This window comes from Python bivittatus, unplaced genomic scaffold (genome assembly GCF_059951505.1).
Source record: "Python bivittatus isolate LINGU-HERP-01145 unplaced genomic scaffold, Pbiv_v1 ctg000160_np1212, whole genome shotgun sequence".
In the NCBI taxonomy this organism is placed as follows: domain Eukaryota; kingdom Metazoa; phylum Chordata; class Lepidosauria; order Squamata; family Pythonidae; genus Python; species Python bivittatus.
The window spans coordinates 2,644,224-2,671,591 of NW_028277076.1; the positions used below are offsets into that span (position 1 = coordinate 2,644,224).

Below are 27,368 nucleotides of genomic sequence, written 5' to 3' on the forward strand. Positions count from 1 at the left end.
AAGGTCAGCCTTGCTGTTTGAAGTTCAAAACTCTGTTCCAGACAGCCTGATCCCTTCTCTAGCTCAAACAATGTCCTTTCAAATCCGCCTCTGAATTTTGGTGCAATAGCTTCCTGCTGCTTAACCATCTCTAGAGGACTTTCAACACACAACCCATGTTGCATCTGTGTGTGTACGTAGGTGTGCATTTGTACAAGACCCAGTAAGTTGTCAAGGTTGGAAAGGTGGTGTTTGGACAAGCGATGCCTGAGTTCAACTCAGCTACAAATATTTTTGGGCCTGACTTTGGGCCAGTCTCTGAGCAGGGTCATGTATTACACTGAGAAATAATCTGATGGGTTTGGTTCTGGTTTTGCCTGCTTTCCAATTATGGTTTCTGAAAAGGTACAGGGACAGTTCCCTGCAATTGACTGATCTGCGCTGCTTTCTGATTGAACCTGCTATTTCCTTTTCTCTTGCTAACCCTCATATAAAAAAAAAAGGGGGGGTAGCCTCAGGTAGCAGATACTTTGGGAAGATAAAGTGTTGGAGGATGGGGAGTGGGTGCTGGCCTCCCACTTTTGGTGCAATGCACTTTTTCCTTCTTCAGTCTAAGTTAGATTCCACTCTCACCAGACTGAGTCCATGTAATGGTGGACAAATAGCATGCTGGTCTTGGGATAAACTCTCTTTTCCCTGTTCCTCAAGGAAAAAACAGCTAGTCCAACTTCTGGTAGCACAACATTCTTAAGCATTCTTAGGATGGGGCCCATTGAAGTAAAGTTTGTACACAACACATTCAATGCTTCATTAGTTTGGACTTAGCATGTGGGTTGAACCCAACTTTTGACCAGTCAACCATCTTTATGGCTTACTATGTTTCATGAAGCCAACCAATTATGGTTTATTTATTACATCATGCTGGAACCAGCTGTGGCTTAGTATGTTCTGTGGGTGCAGCTTCCCACCAAGAGCTCCCTTTTGTTTCACTACTATGGGCACAATTTAATGTGTGGGGAGCACATCTCTATCTCAAAGATGCGGTTGTTGAATTTTTGACATAGAACTTGATACTTAAAGTTTCCACCCTGTTTAGATGTGTTTCTTTCAAAGTTGTTGTTTGTTCATGCTTGGAAACAGAATGTGGGATGTTGCTGATCAAACTTGCACACAGATTAATTATGTGCGAACTTACAAGTGCAAAGAGGCTTGTTTCATTATCGAGTTTTGTAATGTTTTGATTTCCCCCAACTCTAGCAGGAACACAGGTTGCATGGGGCCAGGGATGTGAAAGAACATCTTGTTTGCAAGGGAACAGATGTTGGAAAACTGATGCGAGGTGTGAAGGGGAAGAGTGTAAAGTGGACTGAAAGTCTCTTGTGGGCCTTAACAGAAGGGAGACAAAATTGAAATGGGATATTTAGCGGACTTTAAATAGCACTGTCTCTGGGTTTAAAGGCAGAACGTCATCACAGAAGGGGAATAATCCAGCTGGATCGTGCCAGATGTTCACCAGGTCTTGCATTCATTAGCTCACACTATCCAATTGTTATTATTCAAGGGTATACTACCACTGAACATGGGGATTCCATTGCTACAGGTAGATTTATGCATCCCCCCCAAATGTACAGATTTATTGAGGAATTTATGAGCTGTGTTCAGATCCATATTTTCACAACAAGGCGGCTCGCGATCCTCAAATCCTCAAAAACAATTAAAGAAAGAACCCCAAGGATCCCACAATTAAACAAATAAGCACAGCACCTCTTAAAGGTTGCACAGAATCAATTTTAATATACATTATTTTCTTTTTTTCCCCCTTCCACGTGCCACCACTGAATCTGTAAAGCGGCTTACCTAAGAGATTTGGCACAGTCACAGCTGCTTAGCCAAATCTGAAACTAGATTATCTGATGACAAAGCTAGACCATGGTGCTCAGCCCACCCCAGATCCTGATGTTGTCGGGAGTAACTTTCCACCTCTTTTTTATGACACCATCCATTCGTGCCAATATAGCAGCCCACAAATCATGGGCTTAATTACTCAACGTATTTACCTAATCACTTCTGACAATGTTTAATTGTGCTTTGTTTCTTAATTGCTTGATGCAGAACTAACTTGCAGCTAGTTTGTTAACTCGAATATGAGCGATTCCAACTTCCACGTGAGCCCAGCCATAACATTTTGGACTTGAGTCTTTGAAGAGTCTGATCTGCTTGTCCACTTCAGTGCAGTCTCTAACAGCTTTGCCTATAAGCTTTGGATTTCTCCATTGGAACTCCAGGTTGCTTCTTAAAGCCTGAGTCCCAACTCTAAAGAGATACCCACCACTCTTTCAGCTAGGTTTCTTCAGCTTTTCCTACTTTTGGTTCCCCCCTTACCCCATGCATCTTCACAATCCAGAGTGCCGGTAACAGGCCGATGCAGGAAGGATTAAGTTTGGTGTAATAATGGATGGAAACAAGAAAAACGCTCCCCTAAAATTGCATGGTGAATTGGGTTAGATTTGATCCAGCAGAATACTTGGATAAAATTAAATTACTCTGCCTCTTGCACCTTTTTTAACCCTAGAAATCTCTCCACCTGCCCTGCTTTTCTATTTCCCTTCTCTCCCCTTTCCTCTCCTTCTCTTTCCCTCCAGGACTCCACGGAATGGCGCAAGAATGAGAGGGAAAAGGCAGACAGAAAAGCATGAACTGGAGGCTTGCTGAGTTCCTCTATTTCCTCTTTATATGGGACCATATAACTGTACACCCTTCCCACCAGGAGCCTGCTGTGACCAACCAACATGTCTCCAAGGAATTTGATTGGCTTATTTCAGACAGGGGGCCCTTCCACCACTCACGGAGCTACTTATCCTTTGTGGAAAGACATCGTCAGGGATTTACAACCCGATATAAAATATACAGGTAGGATGAGCCATGTAATAGTATTTGCAAGATTGCAATCTTGAGATGCTATCACCAGTGGAATACGAGCTGGTGGTGTGATGCATTGGAATAAGCGTCACGTGGAATTCTTATCTGCTTGAGTAGAAATGCAGTTGGTGGGAGGTGATTGCTTCTTTTCCCTTCACGTTAATCTGATCTTGGTTGGAAAACTGGATCCACTGATGTCTGTTGCTTTAAGAAGGAGGCAGGTACGTTGGAATGGGTTGTGGAAGACAGTGGGGAGGTCAGGAGCATGCCCCAAAAAGTCTTCTGTGGAAACATGGAAGACATGAATATTCATTATCTGTCACACGGAAGGGCTGAATGGACCAAGGATTTCTCCCAAATGGGATAAGATACATGGATCTAAGTTGAAGGAGACTAGATTTGAGCTGAACATTAGGAGAAACCTCTTCTTTCAGCCAAGGTGCATTTAATAAGCCACTTTAAAAAAAAAAAAGTTGACCATTATCAGTCACACGGCTTACCATTATAGGTTGCACTGTCGCTGAATCCCAAATGTTGGCTGTCGATGGCCTATAACAGTCCTACCATATTTATGGTTCCATCCAAACATTCTTGTTGGTGGCCTCCAGGGAGAAAAACAGACTTTTTGAATCAAAGTGGGTCTCCAAGGGGTTCTGTACAATTGTAAGCTACTATTGTCACTACTATATCTTCCTCCACATCCCCGTATAACCTCAGCAGCCTAATTCTGGGATTGTTTGCTTCTCAAGGAGGCCTCCCTCTAAATCACAAGACTGATGAGGACTTGTTATGGTACAAGGTTGAAAAAAAGAGATATAGCTGGCCGATTTGCAGAAGACTGGCGAGAATTTCTGAACTGTTGTTGAACTAGTGTAGCAATAAAAACACTCTCTTTTATGCACACACATGTGCTGTATTGGTGAAAGAAGAGCGTTAAGATGTAATTAGAAGTTAATTTTGAGGGTTGGAAAGACTGTGAATTGGGTTCTGTTCTAGTACTCAAAACAAATTCCAAGGTTCAGAATTCTTTTAGTTCTTGTCTTCTGCATTAAGCAACCTTAGTTACATCTTCGGATTTTAGGACTCTCACCCACAATTATGACGATCCCTAAGACTGAATTCTCTCTCTTCGTGCATGGAAGCATTTTATAGTTTCTGGGAATTCAAGACAGAATTTCAGAGAGGTAATTTTATCTACTTGTGATTTGACTGATTTGATCTTTCAGATTTTATATGGTTATGTGGCTCCACCAAGATTAGATTCAGTTTGACAAATTGATTTGAACAGTCCATTCAAACTGCCAGAACACATTGATTTGATTGGATAAAAGCATGTGCAAAAGTCCTTCAAATCTTCAAATTGATTTGAAGGCCCCTGATTTGATCTGATGTAGCAAATCAATCTGGAGATTTGACCTGAAGGTATGATATGAGTGAACTGCCCTTATGCTGAAAGTTCAGATGAGTAGATTGTCCTTACACTGAAGCTTTGCATCACTCTGCTATTATATTATTACATTTTAGGGTGTAATGCTTTTACATTTATTTTTTTTTAGTTCTTAGGCTGGTTTTTGATTGTATTGTGAGGTGGTATCTCAGTGAATAAGCTACCTTGTGTATGCAATATGCAGATAACTAGATAAATGAAACAACCCTTTGATATTCATACCCACCCCAACTTCCTGGTGAATGAAAAATGTTTATGGATGAAGCAAAGAAGGGTTTGGGGAGGGGGCTTGTCAGACTGGTACAAGTGCTTACATGCTTTGGGTTGTCAAACTCTTCTCAGCTTTTGAGTTGACAGTTTCTCTTCTAAAGACATGGAAAGTCCAGAGACCTTGGTCACTAACTCTCTCTAGAATTTCATGGTGTTTCTCCTGGCAACTATCATGGAAAAGGGGTTGGTTTTAACTGTGGCTTTTAAAATTTTGTTCACATCTGGAGACAAGTTTGGTTTGCTTGTTTCTTGATCTCCTCAACTTTTGGGGAGCCCTCAGTGGAGCCTTTATTGTCAACTCCTCCGTGCCAACTAAGATTGTAATTAAAGGTAGACACAGCTCAAAAATCGTTCTCCCTCCTTCCATGTTTCTCTGTCTCCTGAATTCCTTATGATGGTTCAGGATGGTCCCAAGATATCATTCTTGGCTTGTTTTTTTTTAAAAATATCTCTAAAAAACTTACAGCACTTGCTCACTTGACAGCCACCTCATGCTGTCAAGATAAGTTGTAAATTTGAGATAGGCCGTCCTGAAACCGAGGCAAAGCTTCCACTTGGATTTCCTTGATGGACCGATATCTTTGCTATCTTTGAAGTCAGAAGGGAATGTTTCTTCTGATCACACTGAGTAGTGACTCAAGGAAAAAGCGTTTTGTTTCCTTACAGCATTGTGAGTCTCATTTCTTCCTTGGCTCCTTCATTCAGTTCCCCCCTCCTCCCAGCATTTTCCTTCGATCTGAAGAAAGAAAATGTGCTTTTCAAATTACTTTCAAACAGAAAAGACTTTTCATGAAATGCTCAGAGGTATACTGCGGTATTGTTGAGTTCAGTACTGCTATGCTGGAATTTGCCTTCTGCTTCTCAAAAGTTTTCTTCCTCTGAGAAAAAGCCTTTTTTTAAACAAAAACAAACCAAAAAAAACTTATTCTCAAGGTGCTGGAGAATTGCTTTCAGATTTCTGTTGGGGATGTTTTTATAGCTGATGCATCATAAGAAGCTGTTGTTCTTTTCACTTAAACTGTCTTTCCATCAGGGTGAGATATTCTGATTGGGCAGTCCACACTTGACAATCCTGTTCTTGTTTAGTCGTTAAGTCATGTCCGACTCTTCGTGACCCCATGAACCGCATCGCGCCAGGCCTTCCTGTCCTTCACTGCCTCCCTGAGTTGGCTCAGTTTCATGCTCATTGCTTCAGTGATGCTCTCTAACCATCTCATCCTCTGCTGTCCTCTTCTCCTTTTGCCTTCAATCTTTCCCAGCATCAGGGTCTTCTCCAAAGAGATCTCTCTTCGCATTAGGTGACCAAAGTATCTGAGCTTGAGCTTCATTATCAATCCTTCCAATTGACAATCCTAAATAATAATAATAACAACAACAACAACATCAACAAACTCTTGAAGACCATCAGCATTGACAAAATCGCCACCAGTCAATTGCAAAAGGCAGCTTTACTTGAAACAGCTTACATCCTGCGACGATACCTTTAACACCATCCAATAAGAACATCTGCCTATCCCAGGTCCTTGGGAAGGACTCAACAGGTGGACAAAAATGCCAAATCCAGTCTAAACATCTGGCTGACTATGCAACCAACAATATAATAATATAATATTAATGAAAGCATCAGAAACCAGGAGAGGCTGTTCTGTGCAAGCCTGGTGAACTGTGGGGTCTTCAGTAAAACAGGGCTAAATAAGCTATGGGTTAGTGTGACATGCTCATCCATATAGTCTCTCTATCAGGGAAGAAATTATAATGAAGCAAAATCAAAACCAATACAGTAGGGTTTCCTGGAAAACTGCATGGTGTGGAGGAGTTCTGTCTCTTAGAAGCAATCTTTTCCCCTGTGTTGTAATTGGCTGACTAAATAACAGTTAAGGCTGATTTAATTATAATTATAATGAAAGGGTAGGGAGAGACATTTCCCCCCTCCCTTTATGGTTTAAAATTACTTATTTCACAGGGCTTTTTTCTTTCTTTCTAAAGTCATTTCATGGCACAAAACTTCTCCCTACTCCCAAAATAGAAAGAATCAAGCCATTTGTAAGAGCGGCTAGAAGATGGTTACTAAAATCTGAAAAAAGGCATATCTTGAGAAGATGGGCACCTTTATTTCCCATTTTTATGTGGGATGTTAACACACTAATTGACATTTTTGCATGTTAATAAATGGCACTGCTCGACTGGGTGAAGTCATCAGGAGTAAACTGGATATTGCAAGAGACGTATTTCATTGTGGCGGGATATAAATGTAATAAATACAGTTAGGAACAATCCCACTGGAGGTGATCAAGAGCCATTCTAGTCCAGGTCAACCAAAGACTCAAAGTTTTTTTTTTTCCAATTGATTTATTGAATTTGCATGTGGCCTGACTCCCGATGACTCTGGACAACCCATAGTAATTGACAAACACCTCCCTTGTAGCTGGCTACTATTTTTAGATTCTTTGGAATAAGAAAGAGGTAGCTCGTGTGCCAAAAATGGAAGAGTTGTTTCCCTGCATCCTCTTTGCTTACCAGAATGCCTCTGGAGCCCACATTTGTCTCAGAGGCATTCTTGGAAAATACAAAAGGAGAGATGGCTGTTACCAAGACCTTTACTTGGAGGATTGTCCACCTACATGGGGAAGGGAGGATTCAAAGGGAAGCAGGGAGCATTGGGGGCCATCACCCTGACTGTCTTCTCACGTCCATTTTTTGAGAGCATCCGCAACTTGCCCAAGAATGGGCCCACCAGCCCAGGTAGGTTGCTCACCCCTGAAGTAATCCACCATCTTTGAAAACTCTTCTTAACTTGAAGAATCTTTTTAAAAATACAAAATCAAGGGGCATGAAAAGTCTGGAGATTTTAAAAAAGGTGTTGGGGGGGGGGACTGCGTCACCTTTCCTTCCTGGGGTAAGTTGCAAGAGAGAAACAGTATTGCATCACAGATGGGGCTCATTATTCATCCTCTTCAGCCTACTGCTTGCACTTCCGATCTTCCTTCTCCACTTGAGATTTTACTCTTTCCCTTTCCTTTAAGCTCTCCTCAGCCTGTTTAAAACCAAAAAGCTTTCTTCCATTGCCCGCCTGCTGTTGCATCGAATTGCTAATTTACATACCCTACCTTGTTTTCGTGGCAATTTCCCTGGAGGTCTCATTGAGAGGGAACATGGACATGACACATTAGAATTGTGTCGTTTCCCCTGGAAAGCCTCAGAGATAAACCCCAGCGTCAAAGCTGCGTGACTAGCATAAAGCAAGCCATGAGCTTTTCTGGGGCTTGGAGACAGACTTCGTAAAGCTGGTGGGAAGATGGCCTGTTCTCTTCTAAACTGACCCCTGGGTCTGCAATAGATTTGCCAGCCCATCCTTCCAGCTGGGGTGGTTCACACCTTCGCTTTGCCTGGACTACCAGATGCTACTTCAGAATGAAGCTAATGCTGCTGCTGTTTAAGAATGTATTATTATTTCTACATTTTATAGAAAGAGGTGTGTGTGTGTGTGTGTCATCTGCCATAGCATTTGCCTCCTGCACTGTCATTTTGCTACTGATAAAACAAGGAAACTTGATGAACCTCATGATATCAGAAAAGGGAGGAGGATTCTGTCATTGTGCATCCTTGCAATGAGTCAACCAGTTCTCCGTTTCTCAGATGACTGTGCTTTGGAATGTCTTGCTTTGAAAGTATGCATTTTAAGATTAGAAAGTACCTTTAGAAATGTGAACCTTAGGCTACAATGTTAGAGAGGGCATACCTAAGAGAGAAACACTGCCATTTTTCCTCCACTGAAACCAAAGTTCAGGAAACAGGAATCTCAAAGACCTTAAAACAACGCTTGGGAATTCTCCTTGAATGGATCGTCTTCTACTCAATTCTACTTGAGTGGGAGTGTCCTGAATGAGGACTGATTCCTCTGAAAACTCAAAGGTTTACAGTTGGAAGTCTGCATATTCCTGTGCTCGGTTCCTGAGATCCACAGAAAGAGGAGGAACATGAGGACTGGTTATGCATGTGTAGGCACCCGACAGCCATATCAAATTACCTCCCAGGCAATGGAATCAATGTAGGAGCTTGGAAATGCTGATGCTGCAATACTGCTTTGCAAACCTAATGCCTTTCTTTTACTTATGCAAGCTATTTTGAACTAGAATTCAGGAGGAAAAGAAGAATCTGATTCCCTTTGGAATTGTTGTAGCCATCTTTGCACTGCCGATATGTCAGGAGCTTGGGTCTAAGACAGTGTTGTCTAAACTTGGCCACTTTAAGATGAGTGGACTTCAACTCCCAGAATTCCCCAGCCAGCATGGCTGGCTGGGGAATTCTGGGAGTTGAAGTCCACTCATCTTAAAGTGGCCAAGTTTGGATAACACTGGTCTAAGAGGACGGCTATGGTGGCATCCAGATGTGGGTTCAAGTGAGGAAGGGACATGGTAAATTAGTCATGGGGGAGTGGCTTCAGTGTCAAATCTGAAAACCCAGCCTTAACTGCCATTCAGTTCCAAGGTGCACGGCCAGTGGCAAGAGATGATGAGAGCTGCAGCCTGCAAGCATCTGGAGGTCACCAAGTGGGCCACCCTTGAAAGACGGATTTATTGTCATCCACCAAAACACTTCAGATCTTCTGACTTACTTCAGGAGAAGCTAAAACGCCACATCTTGAAGTCAGCCATTCTTCGCAAGTGTGGACATTTCCTGTCCCAAAACTGAATTGTTGATCAATGTGGGGAAAGAAGAGGAGAGGAGATTCTGGATGGCAGCAATGGACCGCAAGCAGAGCAGGAAAGCAGTTGTATAGGATTTATTTAGAGTATATTAACTGTCTTCACCTGGCACTCTTTTATTCCCATTATCCATCGTGCAAGCCGGAGAATGATTCATCTAGTATATCTGCAGGACCCCAGTCTGAAAAAGGCTGATCTCTGTGACCCACAAAAGCAATGGATGCTTATTAGAGTGTTGCATAGTGCGTCAAGAATGACACCTAATGATCTTTTCTAGAGTTCCCTTTCACACTGCTCTTCTACATTTGTGAAATCTTACCATCGTGCCCACTGATTTTCCAGCTCTTCAGTTTTGCACTGCAGTGTGTCAGAAGGCACTCCTTCTGGGCATGCCAGTGAGTTTCATCACATAGCAGTGAATTCCAGTTCCTCTGAAGTTCTAGAGAAAACTTGGCTGGATGCCTTGCATAATACATCACTAGGAATAGGAGATGTTTCTTTCATGTAACTGCATTGTGAGAACAAAGGAGACAAAGGGCATGGAGGGTGGAAGCAAGACTAGAGCAGGATGGTTGAAAACATCAGAGATCCTGAGAGTAGGAGGATAATATGCAAGAACAGAAGAGCAGGTGGGTACGTGCGGCATGACATGAACTAGACTTCATTACTTGTATGTCCCAATTCCCCACCTTCTATTCATTTGCTCACAAGGCACAGTATTATTTCACATCAAAAGTCATCAACTTGGCAACTTTAAGTCTGCAAGCAACCCACAAACTTTTGGGATTTGGTGGGAGGAGGGAATTGTAAAGGACTGGTATGAAACTGTAGCATGACCTCTATGGTAGGCTGAAAACAATGAAGAAAGGGAAGAGAAACCTCCCAGCTCCTTCTAATAAATATAAGGAAAAAATTGCAACATCCTACCCCTGTCCACAATTGTCAGGAGGGTGGGGGGCACACTCATGTTGCCCTAATTCCCACCCACAGCAGCCCTTGCTACCCCACATTTAAAATGTTAAGTGTGGTTTCCACCCACCAAGTGGCTGACTTCCCACGTTCTATAGAATGCAATGACTGCTTTGTGGACCTAATCAAACATGAGATCTTGATGATGATAATGATGCCCTGCTGGATTTCTGATTGCTTTTGCCCAGATTATAATTTCTTCTGGAGAAATTCTGGAGACATTGCTTGGCGAAGTATCTATAACAGGGTATTTCCCAACTTCAAAGATAAATTATTTTCTCTATATTTGCAGGAACACCTGGCCTCTGCATGTCTCCTTGCTGCTGTTGTTTCAATTGTCAAAATTGGATATTTCCTTCTTGTCCACATTCTGATCTTTTCCAACCTTCTTCACCATCTTCTGCCTTTCCAGGTCATTCCAGTTAGGCCTCAGAGGCTGGGTCAACTTTGCTCTCTGTTGAAGATTTCAATAAGATTTTAAAGGACAGGAATCTTGTACAAGCCACTTTCAGGATTCTAATAAATCAAACAAAAGTCATTATTTGTTTTAATTTGAAGTTTGGTTTTCTAAAGAGGTGGCGCACTGCCACCTGCCAAAGTGGTGATGCAGAAAGACTAAGGAATCATTGTGCATGAAGAATTAACTTCCAAGACAGATGCTATTCTTCTATTTCTGTAATCTCTATAATTTCCTCTGTGATTCTTCCCCCTTCCTTGTCCTCATGCTATTCCCAGAGGTTTGGGGACAACCCACTCCCTCTAGAAGAATTTGTTTCGCATAAAAAGCTAGATTGGGTTTTCTGAGAAGGCTGAAGTTATTTAAGCATCAGGTAGTTAGTTGATTGCTTATGACTACCATTGATATACCTGGATGCCTTAGAATGCCCTCAATACACAAAGACGGTTTGTCAAGATCATTAATTCAAGTTAGTGAGAGATATGAAGATTTTCTCTCCTTTCCTCTCCAGATCTTCATATCTCTACCTGATAAGGATAGCATTGGTTTTCTGATCTTGCCTAGAATATGTGAGTGGGAAGACATGGATTGAACTGACAGAGAGAGCCATTAGAAAGAATAGGAATGATTTGGGTCATGACTTCAAGCAAAGTTGCTGAGGGCGTACCCTCTGCTTTCTTTCTGAAAATTGCCATCGTATATACATTGGACAACTGAGACATGAGGGTGCTATGATGGAAGTAGCTGGTGCGTCTAGGTTTTCCTTGAATGGAAAGGAAGCTCTCCCCAATTCAGCATAGTCTGGTCTTTTCTTTTTCCTTACTAAATTTACCCCAGTTTCAATCTTCTCCAATCTTGTGTCCCTGGTTATTGTTGGCCAAAAACCTCTATCATCTTGGTTGGATGGAGACAAAAATTGCTATAGATTAGCAATAACTGCAGACCCCAGTTTGGGAAGGTCCTGCTAACAGTTATTCCTGGAGACAATCCTTTCTCTCAGGCCTACGCAGCAACAGATCTCCAGCAGACAGCAAGTCACCATCAAAAAGGTGAAGTCAATTATAGTTCTCTTTATTTTTATTTAAGGCATTTATCCTCTGCACTTCCGCCTGAAAGAACTTCCAAATAATAAAAGTTCCAGTACCTGCTTTCTAGCTTATACTAAAAAAAAAAAAAAAAAGACCCAGGAGGAAGAAGGGATGAAGAAGGAAAAGGGAGATAAGATAATGCTGACACCTGTTCTTTATGTTTTGGGGTTACTATCGTGCAAGTTACCATGGAATTGAGCTGCCCAGGGTAATCCAGATGAAAAATCTCCATTAAAATAATATCTTTTCAATTTTCACCCCACCCCACCCCATAATGTAATGGAATGTGAGAATGACCTTGGAAGATGGGTGTGTGTGTGGGGGGAGAGATGCTGCCTAGGGAACAATCAGATAAAAGGGGGAGAAGCCCACAGCTGCATAATGGCCAGAGAAAGAAACTTAGGAAGGGCCTGTCCTAACTACTCAGGTGGTAAATAGGGAGGGTGGGAGATTTGTACTTTCAGACTTGCAAGAGTATGTTAACGTAGCCTTATAATAAAGTAGAATGAGCTCATCTTGTTGTGTTTCTTGCCTGGTCCACCTGAGAAGCTGACAATACACAGCACGTCTCTTAGAGTAGCTTACTGGTCTCAGCAGTGGGAGAATCCCAGCCAAACAAATCTTTCAAAAAATTAAAACATGACCCAGAAAGAAAATGAGATTTGGAGGGGGGAAAAATAAAGATAGCTGCTCCTCAGCCTTCAGTTTCCATCTGAAGCCAGTGACAACCCTATCCTTCTAGGTCTAATACATTTTCAAGCCATTGAAGGAAATAGATACAGCTGTGAATTCCAGAAATAAACATTACACTGGAGAAATTCTTCCCCACGTTTACCCAAACGTATCCAATTTTATCCTGCCCTTCTTATAACAAGTTCAGAGCAGCGTGCGTGTTGGGTGGGTGGTTAGGCTTCACCAGAGGTAATTCATCTGTCTTTCTCACCCATTATGCAAGGATAAAGGAAGCTGCAGATTTGCATAAAATGTGCGTGTGTCTGTCTGTCTGTCTGTCTGTCTGTCTGTCTGTCTGTCTATCTATCTATCTAACTATCTATCTATCTATCTATCTATCTATCACTATCATCTATATATCTCTCTCTCTCTCTCATCTCTCTCTCTCTCTCTCTCTCTCACTATTCTATCTATCTATCTATCTATCTATCTATCTATCTATCTATCTATCTATCACTATCATCTCTCTCTCTCACTATTCTATCTATCTATCTATCTATCTATCTATCTATCTATCTATCTATCACTATCATCTCTCTCTCTCTCTCACTATTCTATCTATCTATCTATCTATCTATCTATCTATCTATCTATCTATCTATCTATCTATCTATCTATCTATCTATCAGTATCATCTCTCTCTCTCTCTCTCTCACTATTCTATCTATCTATCTATCTATCTATCTATCTATCTATCTATCTATCTATCTATCTATCTATCTATCTATCTATCTAGCTAGCTAGCTAGCTAGCTAGCTAGATAGATAGATAGATAGTATGTCAAGTATGTCAAGCTATACATCCATAGAGTGATGGCCCAATTCAGAGATTTACTATCTATCTATCTATCTATCTATCTATCTATCTATCTATCTATCTATCTATCTATCTATCTCTGTCCATGCATATCAGTTTTGGACAATGAAAGAGCACTATTCTGTAAGCTGCCTTGACTCCTTATAGGCATCTGGGTGCACCTGTCCATCGCATGAGACCTGACAGTTCTGTGCTTTAATCCTGTGTTAGCCACCCCAACTTGCAATTCATGAGTTGGGTGGCCTTACAAATTACATGCAGGCATAAATAAATAAATGTTCTTTCCTTTCCATCTTTCTGAAGGATCATTTCTTCCCTGCTAAAAGTAGCAATGATGCTACACTTGAGCCATTGATTGTCACCCTCACCCCTCCGGCACATATAATGCTTTTGGAAAATCATGGAAACCAAGTTAGAAATCAGTTCAAGGTCCTGGCTTGGTCCAAAATGGGTTACCATGCATTATCAACAAGTGGAGGGGGGAATGTTCATTGATTAGAGACTTTAAATGTGTTATGCAAAACTGGTGGTGAAGTAATGGTCCCTCCATCGGTAAAAATCCAGGTGATATCTAGGTTTTAAGTCAAGAGCGGAGAGTCAACAGTGGGCTTGTTCTTGAGCCATCCCAAGCAGTGCTATGTTACTTGTGAAGGACATCACTGTCAAATAATCTCTCTTCTGTTGTCATTTAAAATAGCCAATCTGTGTGTCCATTTGCTGTACCCCCTTATAGCATTTTATTGGGGTCAAACACCCATTCTTCTTACTATAAATTGATTTCCTTCCTTCCTTCCTTCCTTCCTTCCTTCCTTCCTTCCTTCCTTCCTTCCTTCCTTCCTTCCTTCCTTCCTTCCTTCCTTCTCTGATTTCCTTCCTTCCTTCCTTCCTTCCTTCCTTCCTTCCTTCCTTCCTTCCTTCCTTCCTTCCTTCCTTCCTTCCTTTCTTTCTTTCTTTCTTTCTTTCTTTCTTTCTTTCTTTCTTTCTTTCTTTCTTTCTTTCTTTTTAGAAAAGGTCTGGTCAAATTGCCCATCTTCTTTCATATATTTCTATATCTGTAAATTTCAGCAGATCAGCTTGTTATGGAGAGAGAAAAAGGTCACTGGGAAAGAAGCAGGGAGTGAGTCAGGTGGGTGGGAGAAATAAGATGTCATTTGGAAATTCTGACTGTAATACATACAAAGCATGGGGGTGGAGAGTCTGCCCAAGGGAGAATATCTTTTGAAAATATCTGTGGAGAAAAGCTCATAATGTCGAAGTGTGCCTGCAATACAGAATGTGTATCTTCTGAGAAATATTTAATATAGTTGGCTAGAGATGAAGGGAAGGTGGGAAGAAGAACAGAAAAGAAAAAAAGAAGAAGGCTGCCTTTATGGTGGATTCCAGCAGGGGAAGATGTAGCCATCAAGACAAAGAAGCAAAGTTGTCACACTGCGACAGAAAACCAATGCCACCTTGCCTCAGACTCATGAACCTCAGAACGGTGTGGGATTCTCCTTCTCTACTTCTGGAACTATCTAGGAAGAAAGCATGCTGAAGGTCACATGAGATCCATCTCCTTTTAGAAAATTATTGCTCAGTCAGCATTTCCAAAAGTCTATCATTTGGCCTGCATTCTCTGTTCCTGATTCTAATAAAGTTAACAACCATGATAACTATGGTTGACAAGGATGATGGAACACCATGATCATCATCTTCTCCTCCTTCTCCTTCTTTTCCTCCTCCTCCTTCTCTGCCTTCTCCTACCATACCCATATCTCTCCTTCTCCTTCTCCTTCTCCTTCTCCTTCTCCTTCTCCTTCTCCTTCTCCTTCTCCCTGCCAAATATTTTATTTGGTAAAGGCTTCTGATGTGCAAAATGAAAGCAAAACTCTGCATTGACATTACAGCCTAAGCATCAGAGCTCCATCCATGCCATCAAAGCTCACCTTGAAGTTTCTCTCTCACCCATTTACTTCCCCTGTTTATTCTGTGTGGTTAAGCATAGCTCTTCAAAAAACAGAAGAAATGGGTTTTGAGCATCTCAATATGTCAAAATAGACAGCTGCACATTGATCACAACATATTTGTTTATTGTTTATTTTATTATCTTGCTGCAGGGGGTTTTTTACCCTGCACTTCTTGGAGAGACAAGGTGGCTTCCCATTACTAATAGAAATCAAATGCTTCTGCTGAACATTTTGAAACTCTGCAGAATCTGCCACTGATTCCAAAATAGACTATTTTGTTTATCTGCCTTGTGTATTTCTTCCTTTGGTAATGCCACTGCCATTTGAATCTTGAAGAGTCTTCTACAGGCAGCTCTGAACAGAGATACGTACCTGTCAGCTAAGGGGGGGGGGGGGAAATGGGATATTCAACAAAATGTTGAAATTTAGAGAGCTCCTAGTCAGGGTTTGGAAATCTGATTTCTGAAGTCTTCTTCTCCTGTGAAAGAGGCATCTGTTCTTCTGCCTCATCCTGAGATTGTTTCATTAGATGTGGAGCTGATTTTTAATACGAGTTGAACGATGGTGTTACTGGTCTCTGGACGCCCTTCTTCCTATTGCTATACAGTCTTCTTGGTGGACACTGTCTGAATGGAAGTGTGTGCAGCCAAGGAAGTTGACAACTGCTCCAAAAAGGGTTTACAGTGACAGACAGGGACTATCCAAGATGTCCTTGCTATTCCTGCTGTCCATGCTAAGTGCAAGAAACTTCCCCGTGAGAATTTCACCCACCGTTGCTTCTTCCAAAAGATCAGAAGCACGAGAAGCTGACCTAGCAGCAGATGAGCGAAGCTAGGAATAGAAAAATGTTGATGCGAGCGTGTATGGAAAAAGCCACCAGCTGATGGATCAGGTGGTGGGTGGCACAGAGCAGATGGTGTCCCTTGGGGGATCTTGGAATGCCTGAATAATGAGCAGGGAGAGGGAGCAAGGACAACGGAAAACGTCAGATCGTGCCAGAGGACTTGGTGGCAAACACCTGGCTGGAACTCAGTCTCTCCACCTATCTTCCAAAGTGCCACCTTGTTTTGTTTTAAGTCTTTGGCTTGCATATTTTGCCTAAATTTCTGTTCTCTTCCTCTTCTCTTCTAAGCTAATTTCTTCTTCCCCCAGGCCCTCTGGCCTCCGTGGCGGGTTGAAGAGGATGGTTAGAAGCATGCGTGCGCCCACAGGTCTCCCATAGCAATCCTTGCCCTGTGCTTTGAACCTTGCCCTTCTTTCTCAGCATCTTCCCACTTCTCTGCCCAGTGCTAATGAGCACCCTGGTAGCCCCTGGGGATTTCTTCCTTTATTTATTTTGGGAAAAATAATCTGTATTTCCTTTGCCTTGTGCTCATTAGTCAAGTCTGCCTTTGGGTGAAAATAGATATTTATCGCCTTTTGCTCCATTTCAAAAGCAGGACAAATTCCTTTTCCTTTGGCTGCCAAAATGGTCCCTCCTGGTTTCATACTAGAATCACATCAAAATGGTTTTCTGCATCCCCCCCCCCCCCGGGCTTTTTCCCTTCGATCTGATGGAAAGGAGTTTGCTATCAAGAAAGCATCGGTGCATTTTAGGGGATGGAGTGCATGTGACTGTCCTGTCTGTCGTTGAACAATCCTCTCTCTGGCATTCTGCAGCCTCCCTGGCGTCCCACATCCCAGTTGAACCTCAATGGAAGACATCCACAGGAATTTTTCCCCCCAAGGGCCTTTCCCAAAATGGAAAGTGGGGGCCATTGGATGACTGTGTTGTGAAACAAAGAGGGTTTGGGCAAAAGAAGAATGAAAACACCCTCCTGGAATCTTGAAAACCCTGCTAAAATAAATTTGAATTTTACCCCCTGGGAATGAACATTAAAAGAAGAATGGGAAACAGTTTCTTCCTCAGGGAAGAAAACATTTGTATCAACCCTCTAGCAGCTGCTCGCCACCAGGAAGCCTAGATTCACACAATCTTGTTAACCAGACTTATTGACAGACAAAAAGGGGTTAAGTTACAGAATCTTGGAAACCGTAGATGTGTCCTTCAGCATCCCATTGTCAGTAAGTTTGTTAGGGTGGATGTTCTTTGAACCTCTTGTTGACTGCTTGTTGAAGCTGTAGGTTGCTACTCAATTCCTTGACATGGGAAAAAGTTGCAGCCACCCTCCTCTTCTTTCTGGAAGTTCCTTACATTTTGGGGAATGGGTGGACATTTTTTGATGACCGTTCACCTTCTTGTTGAATCCATTCGGTTGGGACTTTTCTTGATTCCAAAGCTAAGGCAACATCCAGTGAATCATTAGAGAGGAGCAATGATTGCTGAAATAAAGCCGGGAAAACATCTTTATTTCTCCTTTAAAGTGTTTGCCAGTTGTGTGGATGAGGGTTTTTTTTACTTTTATTGTTATGATTATTCATTTATATTAATTCTGGGCATCTGGACAACAAGGACGAAAGATTCACAGTATCATTACTGGCATGGAGTTATGCAAAATCTCTTGGAATCCACCTCCCAGACTAGAAAGCTATATATTTTTATGCAGCCTTCTCCAGGTGGTGTCTTCCAATTACAAACTTCTGAATTTCCAGCCAGTACGGTTGGTACGTTTCCCATGCCTTCAACTGAGATTTAAATATTGGGGAGGCCAGGAAAGTAGCAGAAACAGGAAAAACAAAGAAAGAAAAACATGAAATAGAATAATAAAAGCAAATAACATTTCAGGGAGGAAAAATACCTTTTGTGTCACATATTGGAAAGAGAAATGAGCAGTAACTGTCACAGAATTCTTGGAGCGGGGGGAATATTTTCTGCTGTAAGTTGCAGACTTCTTTTTATTTCCAGTTTTTCACTGGGATGACTTTTTGATCCTAGAAAGAGAATCCTTTCAAGGGAACACTGACATTTATAACAAGGAGAGAATCTACGGAGCTTCTTTTGAGAGGGAGACGTTTTCGCTTTTGACCCACCTCGAATACTGTTCATGTTGGGGGCATGAAAAAGGAAGAAGGGAGAAAACGATGCAGGCTTTGTAAAGGCATCGTTGCAATGTGTGTGTGAATGGTTGTGATTCCCATGTCAAGAGCAAAAAGCGATACAAAATCAGCCATATTATTGTTCCACGTCATGATCATCCCGAAAGGTTTCTGTTCAGCGGATCCATGTTGGCTCTCATTTTTCCACTGATGAAATACAGTGGTCAGTTTTGCAGGGGTGCTATTAGGAGGAATGTAATGGGCAATTCAGTGGGTTTTTCTCTCCTTACTTATGTCAGATCCCGTCCTTCCACTGGAATAACCCCTTTCTATCACCTCCTTTTCCTTTCTGTTTCTCCCTTCTTTTCACCCCCAGATCTTTTAGATGAAGCCACAGAAATGTAACTTCAGAATATCTGGGGGAACATTTCATGGTGTTCCCCCTTCCCCATTTCCCTCCTGACCATCCCCTCATTGACCCACCTTTCCCACCCAGATTCAAAGCCTCATCCAGGTTGTGCTCCGATCTTGTTCTGCAGGGAGTTTGCCCGTTGGAAGGTGAGGAACACTGCCATCGAGCGGAGAGACCTGCTCCGGAACCCGGTCCCCTTGATGCCTGAGTTCCAGAGGAGCATACGCCTGCTGGGCAGGAGACCTACAACCCAGCAGTTCATTGATACCATCATCAAAAAATACGGCACCCACATACTCATCTCTGCCACCTTAGGAGGTAGGTGGTGGTGGGCTTGGCTCTTGTTTCAGGACTTGGATGTGGGAGCTGGAGGAAGAAGTATGGCAGATGTCTTGACTCACAAATGCATGGGGCTCAGCTTGGTGTTTCCTTTAGAAATGCTGCCTACATTTATATTCCACCTTCCCTCATGGTTGGCTGAATGGTGCTGATTCACAGAACGTTTGTGCATGTTCTACTGACTTTGTGGAAAGGGAAGTGGGCCCATCCGAAGTTGAAGAACTCCGCCTCCCAGGGTCCCTTAGCGTTCCCCAATCTGGCTGGGGTTGCTGAGAATTGCTTTCTATGTCGCTTAAAAGCAGTGGGGCACAGCCAGAGCCCCCCAAGCTGCATATGAGCACCCCCCCCAAAGTGTGACTTCCAGCCCTCCAAATGTTGCCACCCAGTTACTATGTTTAAAATTTGGTAGAAGGGGGAAATCATGACATTCATAGGGCATAATGGCTTTAACCCTGCTTAATGACTGAATTAATGATTTTAATTAATTTTCAATTAAATGAACCACCTTTCATTGTAAACAAACCTTGTCAGTTTCTGGACTCTGGTCTGTCCCCTCTTTCTGAAGTATGTCCTCAGCACATCATTCCAAGTTCTGCTTTAGCTCCCTGGTTGCACACAACTGGTTGAGAAATGAAATGGTCAGGGTAGAATGAGAGAAGATAATTGTAAGGGGATCAGTAATGTGTTTGAATTGGTTTAGAAAATACAGTTTGTCTTAGAATAATAAGACCCAGATTTGGGTTCATAGATCACACAAAGTCTCCAAGTTATTTTGGAGGAGATGTTTTAATCCCTGGAGGACGGTTGTGAGAACAACACAAAGTTCAGCATTTTTGTGGTCTCAAACGTTGCTGGAAGTTAATGCATCTTAGCTGTCTCGGTCTATGAATTAATGCTGATATTCATTTCTCTTGGAATGGGCTGCCTGTCCTTGGACATCAGAGTTAGTTTGGTCCTTATATGTTATTATTCTAAGATGAAAGGTAATACTTTTTAAATACGTATACTTTCAGCAGGAAATGGGGAAAAATCCCTTGAGGGCACTTTTTAACATGGTGTCTAGGAGTTACTGAAGTAACAAAACAGGTTATCAATTTCAAAAGAGTTGATGTGGAAGTATTTTAATTCATTCTTGAAGTTTAAACGTTGCTTTGACCAGGGTTGAGGCACACATCCGTTCCTGTTGGCATTTCATTGCTTTTTGAAACAAGCATCTCAGCTGAAATGCTATTACCTTTTCACTTTCTCACTTCTGAAGTTTGCAAATGTTGACGCAAAACTCCACATACGTGCACATAACAATCCAAAGCCATGTGAAGAATGCATGTGAAGCTGCGGGCATTAATATGCACCCTAGGCAGAGCCAAATGTTAAGGAGTTAATTCAGAAGAAAGGCTTGAGCAAATGCACCTGAGTTCTCAGAGTAAACTAAATTTAAAAAATTAAGTTTACACTCTGCAAACTTCTTTAGTTTTATATTTAAAGCTTCTGTTTTATATTTAAAGCTTCGTCTATCCTTTTTGCTCTTTCATTTCTGGTTTCTGACTGCATGCAACTTCACCAGGACTGTTTTTCTTCCAAATGAAAAAGATAGAAACCTAGCTGAACAAAGAAGCAAAAATGTATGCCATTTGCAAGCTAACTGGAAATCGGAATGCCTCTGAGCATAGGCAGAGGCCCTTTGCATACTGTATCCCCCTCAGGATCACCTTGAGACAGGAATGGAAATGGGGGGTTCCTAGATATTGGATAGATCACAGAACTCTTCTGAGTCCAAACAGTCTTACCTACTAAGGTTGCAATTAGGTCCCTGGTTAACTGTGAGTTAGATCCACTGAATGACATCATTTTGAACAAACAGGCACAGGAGAAGTGTTGAGAAAACCAGCCTAGTTTTCTTCCTTTTCAATTGCTCCCACCACCTGGGCTGTTTGTCCCTCGCATTTCCAAATAATGCAGACCTTTTGATGATGAAATATATTTTTAATTTTGCCTGGGCCCACTGGTGAATTATTCACCACGTGCTTCCTCGCGCTCCTGTTGTTATGACACTCCACTTTAAAATATGCACAGGCCTGGAATGAGAGCTAGCAAGCTCAACATTTCATCAGCTCTCTTGCAGGAAGAAGAATGGGGAAGGAAAAATGCCAGGAGAACAGTACAGGAGGAAAGCTTTATCTTGACAGCAGTAAAAGGGGAAGACGGCCCCCCAGGATCACCCCCAAGAGCATGTATTGCTCATGCGTGAGAGTATTTTCCTGTTTGGAGACTTTAGCCTCATCACACTGACCCAGAAGCCTATCTCAGATGCTCAGCTGATCAATCAATTTCTGGAAGGCCACAGTTGCAATAGCTCTTTAAAATTAAGCCCAAAAATAAAAGTGGGGAGTGTATTCTAACCATTTTGGAAATCATTGGCCATTTTCTTAGCACCAGGGGGATCCTATAAAACCCCAGAGGACTATTTGTTGGAATCCAGACAAGACATGGCATTAAAAGTACTTCAGGCACTCAAGCTTGTAGTTATTCAGCAACTTATTTATAGCAAAAGCTTCGCAGAAATGACAAAGCTATATAAGATGCTGTATTGGAAACAGGGAAGAAGTCATACATGTCTATGGTGGAACCATCAAATCAAGCCCTGTGTATGTACGTATGTTTTGGAGTTTAAATTCTAGGCCTTTTCATCTCCACTTTTTAAATGGTGGATTTTTAGCTATCCCCCGATTGAGAGTTAGACGATATTTACCTAACTGTTCTGTCTGGCCTGTGAATCTTTGGTTCCTGTTTTTCCAGTTCTAGCTCTTCAGCTGTGCTCTCCTGTCAGAGATGTTGAACTGAGCAGTATTAACATTACTTCCCAAGCTGGGTTTGACTTGGTTGCATCCTCCTTCATAACTCTCAGGGATGCAAGAACAGTGGCACTGGGCTCAGATTAGAACAGGTAAAGATCTAGGTTCAAATCTCCACTAGCCACAGTTTTAGCAGTGCTCATCTAATTTGATGTAAGGATTCTTCTGGTGGATCTACTTCTGGACCTAGCCAAAGATCTAACTGATTTAGCATCTACACCAAGTGATCTTCCAACTTGTGCCTTTCTAATGAGGTCTGTGCTCGGTTGGTGCACAAGTTACAGTCCTACCTTAACCGAGATAGCATCCCATGCCCTAAAAACCTCTTATTTGGAATATTGTGTTTGTACCTTTGAGTCAACGTTGACTCCTGGTTGGACTCCTGGTTGGAGCCAGGTTGGACACCTGGACAAATCCTTCCAGTTTTCTTGGCAAAATTTCAGAAGTAGTTTGCCATTGCCTGCTTCCTAGGACTGAGAGAGAGGGAGTGGCCCAAGGTCACCCAGCTGGCATTGTGCCTAAGGTGGGACTAGGATTCATGGTCTCCCAGTTTCTAGCCTGATGCCTTAACCACTACACCAAACTGGCTCTCTTTGCAACATTTCTGGGGCTGGCCTTGAAGACAGTTTGAATGTTGCCATTGGGGTAGGACATAGCTGCATAAATGTTAAGTGTGAGAGATAAATATGACTGTGTAATGGTGTAGTGATTGTCTATGAGCTATTGGGTAAGGCTTGCCTCCTCCTCACTCATATACTTTTGAGTGTGGCTCTTGTTTTGATGTTCACACCAAAGATCTCTAAATTCTGAAATGCATTCTGCCCAGGTCTTGTGTGATTTTGACTACAATGTACCCCCAATCCCTTTCTGTTATAAAAACAGCGGCTAGTGGGAACGCTCTGCACAGCTGCTACTTGCTTCTGATGGAAGTGGGCTTGGTAATGGTGGGGGGAGCTTAAAAACAGGAAGCCTTGAACATATTTCGGAGTTGGGAAGCCTACTTTGTCGTGGCCCATCTGACCATCTCAGCTTAATCGGAACCTCCATGTGTCATCCCAGAGCCAATAAAATGGCTCTCTGTTCTTAGTTTCTACCTAAAAATACTGCACCAAGTGATTCCTAAGGGTGCTAATTCTGGAGGTTGGAGAGGGCATTGCTGAGAGCTAATTTGCATGGAATACCCCAAAGGCAAGATGACTTTGAATGTTTTAATAAATGAGAAATTAGGACTTAATAATGCAGTGAAAATCTATTAACCCTTCCTGATTGCTGTAGCTGTCTTTTTTTCCTGAGCAATGTTTTGCTCCTTCTACTCAAGTTTTTTTGCAGTTGGATGTTGGAGATGCGCTCACCATTTCAACACCCTGTTTCTCCACTGTTCAGTGTTTTCTCTCCCTCCCCATTATTCATCACCAAAAGCTACATTTGAACTCTCCTTTGATATGCGGGAGTTTGGTGGAATGTATTGAGGGTTTAACATTAACGCATGGCTTTTCCAAATTGTCCACGCAAGGTGGATTTTGTCTGATCTGCGTGGGAATAATAGCAATAACATTCAACATTTTGAAGCCCCTGGAACCCCCTTGAAGTCAGTTGGTGCCCACCCTGATGGTGTTCAGGAAGGGTGTAAAGTCAGTGCTGCTCCAAAGAGCCTCTATGCTGGAATTGTCAGTGTTGGGATTGGGTCCCACGGATGTTATTTTTTAATTTGTTTTTCCCTGTTTAATTTACAGTTGCTGGGCTTATGGTTTTTATGCCGTAAATTGCCAGAAACTGTTGTGGAATACGACGCTACAGAATTGTATAAACAAATAAATAAATAATAAAGGAAGCTAATCACAGCAGGAATAAGAAAATATTTCATTCTGTAGTTGAAGTCCCTATAGCCATGTCCTGGGGTGTGTGCGTGCGCATATACTGTATGCAATCAATAAATAATAAAGATAGAACTTCAGTTATAACCTCGTCGTTTGTATTAATTTTTATCTTCCTTTTTAAGACTTTTATTTATCTTTTTTTAAATCCCCTCTCACCCCTATGGGTGGTATCTGTCTTCCTCAATCTCTCAGTCGATCCTAAGCCTTGCACTCTTCTGGACAGAGCTCTGATGTTGTGCCTGGGGTCTGTTGGAGCCCCTTGCCCGGTGTCAAGTCCACAATGTCCAAACCCCAATCCTGAAGAATTCTCATGAAACCAGGCCTGGTTCAGATAAATGCTCCTTTATTTTGTGGTACATGTAGCTTGAAACAAAACATTGCTAAAACTAAAGCCTTGGAAAATTTCTCTCTATTTATCCCCCCTCCCCTTATTGCCCTGGGGCCTCAATTCCTCTTCACCTGGTGGTGACCTCTTTCCTTCCTCCCAGGGATACATAGCTCCTTCCTGGCCAGCAGGCCCCCACTGGCCTTGCCTGCAATCCGACCCAGCCTCATTGCCCATATAAGGTTAATCTCCTCACCATCTCCGGTTACTACTCCTATTACAACCCTTAACTACTAGCCCCCCTCCCTAGTCACAATTGGCAGAAGCAAATCAATCAACCTCCCATTGACTGCTATGCTTTGTAAATTAACACTTGTTGGTGGATGCAGGTTCTGACACCCGGCTTAGAGTCACAGCCCCCGAGTGCTCCTGGGACCACTTTGGCCTTGACTTTCCACATCTGCTCTAGTTCTTCCTTCAGGCCCTGGTACTTCTCCAGCTTCTCATGCTCCTTCTTCCTGATGTTGCTGTCACTTGGCACTGCTACATCTATCACTACTGCTGACTTCTGGTCCTTGTCTACTACCATGATGTCTGGTTGATTGGCCAGCACCTGCCTGTCCGTCTGGATCTGGAAGTCCCACAGGATCTTAGCCCTGTTATTCTCCACGACCTTCTGTGGAATCTCCCATCTGGACTTGGGGGGGTCTAGCCCATACACTGTGCAGATGTTCCTGTACACAATGCCAGACACTTGGTTGTGCTGTTCAGTGTGTGCTGTTCCTGCCTGCATCTTACACCCTGCCACTGTGTGTTGGACTGTCTCTGAGGCCTCTCTGCACTGTCTGCACCTTGGGTCCTGTCTAGTGTGATAGAGCCCTGCTTCTATGGATCTGGTGCTTAGTGTCTGTTCTTGTGCTGCTATGATCAGTGCCTCAGTGCTGTCTCTTAGTCCAGCCTGTTCGAGCCAGTGGTAAGAGATTACATATATATATATATATATATATATATATATATATATATATATATATGTCTGATTGTCCTATTTCTGCAAATATTTTGAGGGGAAAAGCCCTCTGTTCTACTATTACCAGGTTGTGATTACTGTTCCATGTCACAAGCAGAAAATTAATTATTCCCTAATGACAAGTGTGTTAGACCAACAGAAGCTTTTCCCCATGGTTTTGGCACTGGCTGAAACACCCTAATTGGACATTGTTGAATCTGATCCAAATGAATCCTGAAAATATATTCAGAGTCTTTTGTGCTGGAAATGTCATATTATCCCCTTTTAAAGAGTTTTCTTTTAATATAAACGTGTTTGTTCATTGCCCTTTATTTCTTCATTTCTGGATTTATTTTATTTTATGATGAAGAGGTGCAAGAAATTAAGAATTGAGAACAGAGCAGAGCTGTGGATTCGGATGAGCGCCAAGATATTAAGGCTCTCGGCCTAATTTTTAGATTTTGCAACACTTGCTATCTTGGTTCTTAACAATGGACAAATTCTAGGGCTTTTCCAGGCGATTGCATCAGTTTGGCATGGAAGGTATATCAGCCTTGATTTCTTCTGGTATGAAAACAATGCTTCTGTTGGCACAGTTTGAAATGCCACTGATTGATAAGGTATGAGATAGCTGCACCTCAGATCATGAGGCATTACAGCCGATGCAATGCAAATTGCGTCTTTTTTTATCTGTTGGCACCAGCAATAATTTCAGTGCGGTGACTGACACAAGTCTCCTTCCATCCCTCCTTTCTCCCTTTCCTTCCTTCTCTCTTTTTTCCTCCCTCCCTCCCTCCCTCTCTGTCTACTACTTCATCTTTTTGGTCCCTCACCAGGAGAGGAGGCATTGACCATGTACATGGACAAAAGCCGACTCGACCGAAAGTCAGGCAATGCTACCCAAAGTGTTGAGTCCCTTCACCAGCTTGCCTCCTCGTATTTCGTGGACCGGGATGGAACTATGAGGCGTCTCCATGAGATCCAGATCTCCACAGGAGCGATCAAGGTATACCTTGGTTTGCAAACATGGGTTGGTTTAAGCAAAGTGGGTGTGGGAAAACCAGAACTTGGGAAAGGCAATTCTCCTTTTCTTTTCTTTTTTCTTTTTAAATCTTGCTCCCACCACCCTGATGTCAGCACCTAGTTTCTCTCCTCTCATCTCAATGCACACATGAAGTCTTGATGTTCTGGTTGAACTTCTAACCAGCCTTAATTGTAAGCCTGGGAACATATTCTGGGTATTTTGGAAGTGTGCCTGTTTGTGTCCAAGTTAGAAGTTGATCTTCTCCTCTAGAACTTGGCAAGCATTTCACCCCCACATAAATCTTCTGATTCCCAAATTTCATGATTCCACAAAGATCTCTTATGCGACTGCCAGATTCTCATGGAGTTGGAAAGTTCATGAGTAGCAACCATTTTTTAAAGCATTGCTGAACTTGTTTTAAAAAATGTTCAATTTTAATTTAATTTGGGGAGGGGACAGGCACCATTCTGGCCCTGTTTTGCCACTGACTGCTGTGCTATCTGGACCTAATTCCACCTGAGAAATGTCAGAGGATAGACAGTAAAATCTGATACAGCATGAGGTAGAAAATTGAACATGGGGACAAGGAAGTGGTGTCAAAGAACTGCAGGAACAGCTAGCAATCACTGTGCTTAGGGAGGGGCAATGTTGAAAGGCATCTCTCATCTTTGGGCATCTTTTTCTCCTGCAGACTTCTTTAGAAGTCTGTTAAATGGCTCTTTGGTGTGTGAGTGATCAGAAAGTACAATGCACCTAGACAAAAAAAACTCAGAGTTTGAAGTACTCCATAACATAGTGCACAGGATGAGATAATGGCCGGGGCAAAGGTCTTTTGAGAGCTTGAAAGCAATCTAGTTGCACTGGGAAAGAGGGGGAAAAGATTTGGACCTCCTTAGCAATTGACCTACAAAACTGTGGTTGGAAGAGATTTCCAAAAAAGGTTTGGCCTTTGTCGTCTATCAATAAGCCCATCTGTTTTGGTTTTTTTTCCCCTGAGCCCAAGAGTACTTGAAGATGCTGGAGAGATGTTCTGAGACCATCTAAAGTTTGGGAAGAGGGGAATTAGGTGCATTTCAACTGTTACTGTGTAAGGTTTGAAAATAGGCACGTTCCTTTGATCTACTTGCCATCATGCACTGCAAAAGAAAGTGGAGTTTATTCCACTCAAAATATACATTTCCCAACAGTGTCAAAGGCCACACAATGGTGGTTAGAAGCATGCCCACAT

The 27,368-nt window shown here is 42.3% G+C and overlaps 1 protein-coding gene across 1 annotated transcript in view; it reads left to right on the plus strand.

The window, feature by feature from the left end:
• The first annotated feature begins 2,632 nt into the window (after positions 1 to 2,632).
• The window catches only part of BRINP1 (BMP/retinoic acid inducible neural specific 1), a 35,138-nt gene continuing 10,402 nt past the window's right edge, over positions 2,633 to 27,368 (plus strand). Inside the window, exons 1-3 of the mRNA XM_007423833.3 lie at positions 2,633 to 2,889; positions 18,845 to 19,035; positions 25,953 to 26,122. Coding sequence (XP_007423895.1) covers positions 2,672 to 2,889; positions 18,845 to 19,035; positions 25,953 to 26,122 — 579 coding nt within the window. The 5' untranslated portion in view covers positions 2,633 to 2,671. The remainder of the gene's footprint in view (positions 2,890 to 18,844; positions 19,036 to 25,952; positions 26,123 to 27,368) is intronic.